The 9,878-nt window shown below is 41.5% G+C and overlaps 1 protein-coding gene across 2 annotated transcripts in view; it reads left to right on the plus strand.

Annotated features, from left to right (window-relative positions):
* Positions 1-9,878, plus strand: part of poln (polymerase (DNA directed) nu) — a 51,828-nt gene that overhangs the window by 21,377 nt on the left and 20,573 nt on the right. For both annotated transcript variants that reach the window (XM_023396786.2, XM_087171279.1), the window contains 2 exons: positions 5,581-5,638; positions 8,679-8,756. In XM_023396786.2, coding sequence (XP_023252554.2) covers positions 5,581-5,638; positions 8,679-8,756 — 136 coding nt within the window. The remainder of the gene's footprint in view (positions 1-5,580; positions 5,639-8,678; positions 8,757-9,878) is intronic.

Genomic DNA, 9,878 nt, shown 5'->3' on the forward strand with positions numbered 1-9,878 from the left:
CGCTCACAAACTGTGTGTAATTAGTGCCAGATGCACTGATGTAGCCATCTAAATCAGTTTATATTTATTAATAATATTGATTTGACCAATTCTATTTATACAGTATTGAAAGTAGACCATTGTGTGTGGTCTACCATGAATTTAGGGGTGCATGCACAGCTATAATGCTAGGTCAGGAGGACAATACCAGTAATACACACCCAGGTTCTATGGACCTGCTCATGTAGAGCCTTTATTCAGTCATGGATCTGGCTCCTGGTGTCAACCTGACAGGCTAAAACAGTAGCTCATTTCAAAATCAGCCCCTGCGACGACCATCTAGGTGCATTTTGCAAGTCCAGTCCAGGTTCATTTAGGTGGTCGAAATAAGATAGAGATGCTGCATAGATATAGAAAGACTTTAAATCATTTACAGAAAAACCACAGTGTAACATTGAGAAACTGTGTTTGGACTGAACTTTCGTAAGGAGAGAAATAATCCTGTGTAAATGCATATTGAATATACAGTAATTAAAAATTGTTTGACCAGGGGGCCCATGGCTCAGGTGAGAGTTGGCGGTTTCATCCCCAGCTCCTGTGGGCCGAGGTTGCATCAGGAAGGATATCTAGTGTAAAAACCTATGCCACAATCAAATATGCAGATGGTGATCTGCTGTGGCGACTTCTCATGGGAACAGCCGAAAAGGCATCAACAATTACAAACACTGTTGGACCAGCAGGAGCTACTCATTTCAGCACACTGGTAAAATCCTGCCCTTTCACAATAATTACTTTCGGTTATTGTTCAGTTATCTGCATCTTAGCTGCAAATGAATTAGCCCTAACCAAACCATCACAAGTATTTCAACCAATGCTAATCTAAAACCATGAATCCCTGGGTCAGCTTTGCTAACAGGTGCTTTCACAACAAGCGTCATTGTCAGGCTCTTGTGGGGTCTGAGCAGACCCACTGAAGGACTAATAGGAGCCAATTGCAGATTCATTATCAGGCAATTGTCTGTCCTTATTAGAAGATGAGGGGGGCATTAAAGAATACAAACAGCGGGTTGTTATGAAGAATAAGGAACGTTGCTGAGTAGTTGAAAGACAACATGGAAAAACATCTGCATGATGAAGTGGCCCATTCAGAGACAATGAGGCCATGAGAGGGAAACCCAAGCATGTGTGTTGGTGTGTTTGGCAGTCATTGGCCCAGGCATATTTTCAAGCTGTGTGTGTGTGTGTATTGTGTTTGACAGTCTAGGAATATTTATGCTGTGTGTGTTTTTGTATGTGTGCAACAGAGGGTGATACACAAATATTTGTGTCAGCTCTGTATAATTTACACACCTTGATATAATTAGGGGAGGAACAATAACATCAGCTGCCATTTAATGGAGTCCGTCCTGTGCAAGTGCTCATGTGTATCTGTTTGTGCCTGCCTGTTTGTGTGTGTGTCTGTGCATGTTGATGTGCCATATTCACAGTGTGACTGCCTGCTTACTCTTTGTGTTTGATATCTGTACAGTTTGTGCTCCTCTACTTGTATGTTTGTAAGGATAAATGAAATACAAGGATGTGAGTGTGACTGACTCCTACGGTGTCCACTAATGAACTGGTACTCCGTTCCTCATGACACAGTAAGGGTGATAATGACTTACCCGACACACAGAGCAGGAGGTATGTGTGTGTGCATCTGGCTTCTATATGTTCTTATTGTTTTTGTGTCTTCCTGCGAGTGATTGTGCAAATACAGTACGTGTGCTGTCGTCACTTGTCTTATCTGACATTTAGATCCTTGATGTCAGAGTTGGGGAGGGTATGCAGTGGCTGCATTTGTCCAGCGGGTCGTGCCATCATTGGAATTGCTGTGATAGCACCTAGATTATTATTATTATCATCATCATCATCAGTTGGTAGTTACATTTTTGTTCAGGATATACAGAAGATTTAGTAGTGATAATCTAATTGCAGTATATTTACATGTGTCTGTCCGTGTAATAGCTTCATTATTGATCACTAGCCTTGTTCATGTTGTTATGACCCCTCCCTATTTGCCTGCTCTGTCAAACCTGTCCTCTTTAGCAGGTGCCTGCAGACAGGAGGGTGATTAGCGTAATGTGGTGAAACCTGGTTTGACCTCCACACCAGCTCCTTCTCATTCTCTCTCTCTCCCTTCAGCTCCACGCCGCCAAGTTTTGGTTCATTTCAACATTTTTTTTCTACTCGCAACAGCACATCCACATTTCTCATACACTCCACACACCACTGATGCGTCTCACCTTCACATTCTATGGTCATCTCTTGTAAATAGTTATGTTGGTTTCCTTATAAATAAAACACTTATTTGGTATTTTAACCTCTTATGTCGCCCCTCCTTGTCGCAAACGTTGAGCTGGTTTGTTACAATGTTGTGTGTGTGTTTGAGAACGACAGGCATGGATTATGTGCGTGCGTGCGTGCGTGTATACATGGATGTTTTCATGCATATTATTGACCAGTGTTGGGGAGAGGGTTTGTATGTGTGTGTATTTTAAAGTGTACAGTCAGCAGGGAGCAGAGCAAACTGACCTGGACGACATTAATATCTTTTACAATTTCTCATTCATCTTTTCTCTGTCAGGCTGCAGTGACGCACGTTGTAGTCCCTCTGCATCTCTCCTATTTAATTCTTTGACTCTCTTTTCCTTTGTTTTCTCTTTTTGTCTCTTGATCCTCGTCCCTCTATTTTTCCCGCCTTTCCATCTCTTCGTTTGTCTTTTCCTTTCTTCTTGTCTCTCTCATTTCACATGCTCACGTCTGACTTTGTCTTTAAAAGCATCTGAGGGTTTTGATTACATATGAGAACACAGGGCACCAGTCACTTTTGCATAACAATAATCAACAAAAGGTATTAACAACAATTAGATAGTTGGCTCCTAAATGGACTGTTTGTGCTTTGCTACATCCTCTTCACAAACCATTATATTCAATAACCCATTCAATAACCCAATCTGACTTTGGATCAGTTTGACACAGCTTGGACCAGAGCATCCTAGCTGGTCTTTGTATTTGCATTAGTTGTTTTTGCTGCACAGCATGCTGTGTGTATTTTTGTGTCTACATGGTGTTGCCATAGCAGAGAAACGCGTGTGCATGTTAAAGAAAGAGATCTGACTGTACCCTGGGAAAATGAGTATCTAGTGTGCTGACAGACTGTCAGGCGATTCAGTGTGCTCTGTATACTATATGTATGAGTGTGTGTGTGTGTGCGCCGAATCGTGATTTATGCTGCCGTCACTGCAACACTGTGCATGATAGGAAAGCTGAACATTCACAACTGACATGCTGAATCACCTGTCACATCACACACACACACGTTTGTAATTACCTGCACCCTTACCTGTTCCTGTTCACTCTGCCCTGAATACACACCACAGGTCACGTATCTCATGTACTGCTGTAGGACTACTGTAACTGAACCTGTGTTTGTGTGTGTGTGTGTCTGTGTCTGTGTCTGTGTCTGTGTCTGTGTGTGTGTGTGTGTGTGTGTGTGAGAGTGCGTGTGCTTATTGCTACATAAGCGACTGGTGCCTTGTCCCTAATGTATTCTTTCCACTGTCCACACCCTGCCACTGCAGTCCTGTCTTTTCACATCCTCTCCTCTCCCTTCCTCCCTCCCTCTTTACCCCCTCTCTCTCTCCCTCCCTCTGTCTCTCACCCTCTCCCTCTCTCCCCTGAATAATGAATGAGTGTTGGAAGCAGAGAGCTGTTTTCTCTCTCTGGATCACACACAACCCATGCACACTCTCTGTGGGGTCAAACCAACCACATACACACTTGGATTCTGACCATGATGGGAGACACTTTTGTAATTGTGTTTGTGTGTGTGTGTGTTTCCGTGTTTCCATGTCCTTTGCTTCACCTGCCCCCTTCTCCATGTTAACCAATGTTGTGTGTATCTGTGTGTGTTCATGTGTACACACTACACATACATTAACGTGTCTTGCACGTCCTTGATGATAACCTTTAACAGTGAGACATCCTCCTGATACACACACCCACACCTTGTGCTGTTTGTGTGTGTGTGTGTGTGTGTGTTAAAAGGGTGGTTACAGTGGGATTAACAGGGATTAAAATGGAACTGCTGAGTCTGAATCTGTTTTTTGCTTCTCCCCATCAAACACTGTGCTTTGTGTGTGTGTGTGTGCGTGTGTGCTTGTGAGCCTTATCACATTCCCATTTTTCCTCCTTCAGGCAGAACAAAACTGCATACATGTAATTTTGTTTGTGTGTGTCTATATCAGCAGCATCTTAGATTACTCTGTGGGTCGATGCAAGGTGGGCCAAGAGCCCAGTGAGCATCAGGCTGTTCCTATTTTAAGACGTGTGTCTGAAAACTTAAAGGATGGCTTTCTATTTCTCTTAATCTCAGCCAAGCAAAGCAGCCAGCGCCATTTAAATGCTACACAGGGTCTCTGCTTGTCATGGAATATTTGGGAAAATTCAGGACAGCAGACCAGAATTTGGTGATTCCACTGTATTAAAGTGTAATTATGAGGGAACTCTTTAACCTTTACATCTAATTTAAAACCCGTACATTTATGTATTTACACAGTGGTTTGTAGTTGTTTGGTTCAGAAAGCAATTCTGAGTTAAAAAGCAACATTTTGCAGGCAGCAATACCCTGTTTAGGTCTTCAAATTACAAGGGAATATCAAGTTAGAGTCTGAAAAGGTCATTGATAATTCGGATCAACATTGAAAAGTCCATAATTAAAATTTATTTTGTAGTAGTTTAAATTACAAATAAAAAGTGGTTGCCCTAGAAAACATAATAAAATATCCTTTGAACACTATATGAGGACATAGATGCAACATACACTACATTTGTGTTGATATGAAAGGAGTAATATTTAGGCTGAGAAATTTCTTACGCAGTGTCTTCTGTGGCTCTGGAGGAGCTCTGTATAGTCTGAGAAAATAACCCAGATGATGTCATCATGATGGATTACCTCAGCCTGGGTATTGAGACAATAGATTTTTAGAATAAAGACTGTATTACAAACTGAAGGTGTGGATTTTGAGAAGAATTGGAGGTGGGCATTCACAAGGCAGGGATGATTATTGAAAATTGTATCGTGTTTTTGCAACTTGAACTATATTCAGCCTCTTCTGCCTTGATTTGTGATTTCCCTCTTATAAATCCATCAGCTTTATGGGAGGGTGATACTAAATTGCTGGAGTACCCCTCTCCAGTATCACACAGCGTCTGTAACATTTAATATGAGAAATTGCATGCAGTACTTGTAGATGCTCCCAACAGTCTTTTTTTGGTGGAGCAGAATGAAATTGTTCTGATTTAACACACACAAATACACCCGACTGAGGGTGACCTCCACACCTCCATTTTTTTTTTATCCCTTCCCTTCATTACAGCCTCAGAGGAGCATGCTGGGAGCGGCTGTAGATATATGTAGCTGACCTTTCTCACTTGTGTAGAGCTGGATTACAGTTTCTACAGTTGGGGAATAATTTATCTGTCCACTATGTGTAACTACACACTGCACAGAGATGTAGTTCCCTCCAGCTGGTTTACAAACTGTGTGTTCTCCCAAACTAGAACTTCCAGGCCCTGCCAAGACAACCACTTCAAATCACCAAGAAGCAGTACATCAAAGGTAAGATGCATCATTAACACACACACACACACACACACACACACACACACACACACACACACACACACACACACACACACACAGACACATACAGACAGACCCCTCCCACATAGTCTGGAGAATGAAGGAGACAGTGATAAATGTCGAGGTGTGTTTGTGTGTGTGAGGAGATGTTTCTCTGGGCATACAGAAACTGATGAGCAGGGAGCCAGTAAAGAGGGTTTATGAGGATGGTAAAACTCTGCAGCAGCAAAGGGCCAGTCACTAAAAAGTGTCTCCTTTGTGTTTGTCTGCTCTCTCTCATGTTTAACTTGTTCGTATATTCCTCCAAGTTGCATTGCATCTACTTGATTTTAGGATGATAATATATATTAAAAAAAAAAAAAGATAAAAAGAAAGCTGTACCTGGATGTGCAAGTTCAAAAAATGAAACAGTTTTCATTTTTCCAATTTTGCCTGCAGCCTAAAAAATGCTTAGATATGACAATGACACTGAAAGCTGGATTAAAAGAGATTAAATGGGACATATTGTGTTTTAAAATGGACCTGGAAGTTGTTTCTCTGTTCCCCCTGGTGTAAGCTTATGCTGGTTTGATGAGGACAGAAAAAGATGGTGCGCTGTGAATTAACAAGTCCTGTGATTCATTGTGAGAACGGTCCTTGTTTAGTGTGTACCGTGTTACAGAGCCAGTTGAAATGTCTGAGAAAATTAGCTGCTGTGCTTAGCTGATCATGTATGCAACATAAAGCACCAAGCCCATCTTTCAATCTTTCGACTGCACTGTAGCATCTCTGTTTACTTTCACGAGCAGAATGTCTTTCCCGAGACAGCTGGGGGAGAACATTATCCATATATACACAAGCATCAAACTGGCAACATTGGATTTGATTATTTTTCCTTTTGTACCTTCTCTGTTCTCAACCTCTGAGTCAACAAACAAAAGACTGCTGCAACTTTATCCTCTGGTAAAATTTTTAATTACCTCGCCTTGCCCTTGTTGCACACAGTCATCATTTGATAAAAAATGCCACTCCAACACTTTGGGAAAACAGCCTGACTCTTCATTTTGTGTGACAGCTGCTTGCGAGCGCCACAGCAGTTATATTAGGATAGAATTATATTGCATGACAGAATTTAGCTAAAATAACATGCTCTGCCTTGACCACACTGTTTTGAAAGTTTGGTTATGTTAAATCAATATTTCTTAAAGTTTATATTGATTTCCATTGACATATTGCCTATTTTGCCTATGTTCTTTGTTGAAGGAAAATCAATTGCCTCACAAAGACATTCAATTTCAGTAGAATTACTTTTCTACATGAATCCCACACATTAGGTTTTGTAAATATAAATTACATAAATGCTGGCCAGGGCTCATTCTGTATGTAACTGAGAAGATAGCCTGCATGCCAAATTATTTCAGATAGACCAAGATAAATCCCTGACTGCACTTTAATCTCAGCTGAAGTCGACGTGCCACTTATCCATCCACCAAACTCTCTGTCCATCCAGCTATGATGTCATGTTTTTGTGTCATTACCCAGACAGCATTTGATAAACGATCAGCTCCTAATTAAGGATGGCTTGTTGTGGTTTTGTGAAATTAAGTCTTATCTGGAGTGCTTCACTTATTACTTTCCTGCTCCAGAGGTGCTGGATTAGCCTGGCAGACAGTGTTTCCCAAACACAGGGAAAAAAAGCAAAATTTCTCCATTTGTGAATGAATAAAACATCAAAACAAGTCCATCCATCTGTTGGCACGGCCAGTCCACATTGACTCAGCTGTCAGTCATGGCTAGTGCGGCCACGCTCAGCTTTATAGCTCTATTTCTGTCCCCTGCTCTCTCACTGTTCCTATCTTTCTTTCGCTCTCTCTCTCTCTCTCTCTTTCTCTCTGTTTGAGTGATTCATAGGTGCTAACATCAGCACCTCTGCTCTTCACTCTCTCAGATTCCCAAAGCCCCTTGTCATCAAATCTTCTTCAGTCCCTGCTGCAGCCCTCATATCATCCCTTCTTTCCCTCGAGCAGCATCCCTCTCTCTATCCCTCTGTCATCCGCATATCGGTTATCCTATTTTGCCTTCAGGGGAGAGTTTGCAGCCTTAATCACATCTGATTACGGTGCCCCTGTTTGTATATGTGTGCACTGCTGAAGTGGTATTTCCACTATGCTGACATAGGATGTGATGGTTCATTGTTATGGATCCCATCATTGCAGAGTGCAGTGATAGTCTGATCCTGATTGGATTTGGATTGGCCTCTAAATGAGGCGTTGCTTCTTCAGAATTTAACTCCTCATTAAGTCAGATGTCAGCGTTAACTCTCTTTATTGCTCCACTAAGTCCCCAGCCGCCGCTCACTGTCTGCGTTTCTCTGAGTCTCCCTGTGTTGCTCTCTGTCAACCACACAAACAGATTATTAGAAATAAATCACTTTGTTATGATGTACGTCCGGTCAGTAAATTTGTTTTGTAATGTGCTGTGAAAGACATCCATGTTTTATATGCTGAGATGCTGCTTATTTAATGCAAGGTAGGTTTAATTTGAGTTCTGTGCAGCATGGCTCACAACCAGCATTTCTAATAACAAAGCTGAGAAGTGACAGGCCATGGCACAATTACAAATGCATTTCTGATAAGCTAAGTGTTTGTGTGTGGTTTCCAGTGTATTGTAACGCATGGCACACAAGTTGCTATTATTTACTGAATAATGTACATGAGGGTTTTTAAGGAGGTTATTTTTAACCTCATTTATAGGTAAGATACTTTTGCCTGAAATTTTTTTAGCTCTTTATTTAACCTTGGTTAAATCTGTGTTAACTTCAGTTTCATTTAGGAGTGCACTGATTGAAACCAGATAATGTGAAGCATTTGCTTAAACACTGACTAAAACAATTAGCAAAATATTTGTAGATTATTTATCTGGTGACACTCATTTTTTAATTGGCTAATTGTTTTCGCTCTAATTTCATTTCATCATTGTGATAATTACTGTATAAACTGTATTTTGAAAGTTTTGGGGTCTGTGTTTGGTCCCACAGGAAAGGAGGAGGAGGTTGTGACTGTTCACCCTCGAGCCATGTTCATCCCTCAGAAGGGCTGGACCTTCCTTGCTGCAGGTAGAACAATACATAAAAAATCTTTAACCTCATTGGACATAAAGTGAGGGGTAGATTTACATGTAATATCTGAATATTTTAGAGGCATGTTGTTTATTTCATTTTACTCTTGTCTATACATTTCCCTTTGCATAAATGTGTAGTTTTTTTGTAAATGTTTGAATGCGTTGTAAATGATATACATTTTTTTTCATGTTTAAAAAAGTTATCAAAGGATTGCCTGGTAATAACAGACAGCTGTTCATCGTTCTTATATTAGCATGCAGCTAACGAGTAAAGGCCACACTCGTAGACTTTAATCAGTCACATGTTTTGACACAAATTAATTTTTACTCTTGATTCAGCAGCTGCTCAGGCATGTCATTGCATTCACCGTTGACCCAGCCATTAGCAAAACCTAAGGGAGCGGAAAAGTTCCTGCTCTGCAGTTACAGCAACATTAGTTCTGCTTTTATGGTTCAGCTTCATGAAAAAAGTGTGTGAGCATCTGTTGACGGCAGTCCATATGAAAATTGCATATGTGAGCCAAACACAAGACATCTCAAAAATTCCTTTAGGTTTTGTCCTGCTGTGTTTTGGTCCTTGCATGTGCAGACTCTAATCAGCATAACTGTTTGTCTATTTGAGTTTGTAACTTAAAAACTCTTATGTTGACACGACCTCAGCTGGCATCATAAGGTCACTTCGGGGTGTAACTCTGGTCCATGCTGTGCGGGCAGTCAGGGCAGAGCTGGGACACTGTCAGCTTCGGAGAGCTTTGTGGGGAACGCCGGGTGTCTGCTGGCTGTGACAGTGTGTCGCGCACTTACATAACCAGACAGATAAACCAGGGTTAGCAGGAGGACAGCAGCAGCAGGATAAGAGTGAGGATCCCACATATACACAAAACATGGCAGCGATTCACAAACACACACACACACACACACACACACACACACACACACCATCAGGCCAACACATGCCCACACACACACACACAAACACACATGCACTTACAGGCAAGGTTGCTATGGAAACAACCCCTCCTAGGGAGCCCTCACCCTGTCATGTCCTCCGATGTCCTTCCCAAACTGGAACAACTGCTGTGTGTGTGTGTGTGTGTGTGTGTGTGTGTGTGTGTGT

This window comes from Seriola lalandi, unplaced genomic scaffold (assembly GCF_002814215.2).
Source record: "Seriola lalandi dorsalis isolate HSWRI2012SDOR001 ecotype SW California unplaced genomic scaffold, Sedor1 jcf7180002054983, whole genome shotgun sequence".
NCBI lineage: Eukaryota > Metazoa > Chordata > Actinopteri > Carangiformes > Carangidae > Seriola > Seriola lalandi.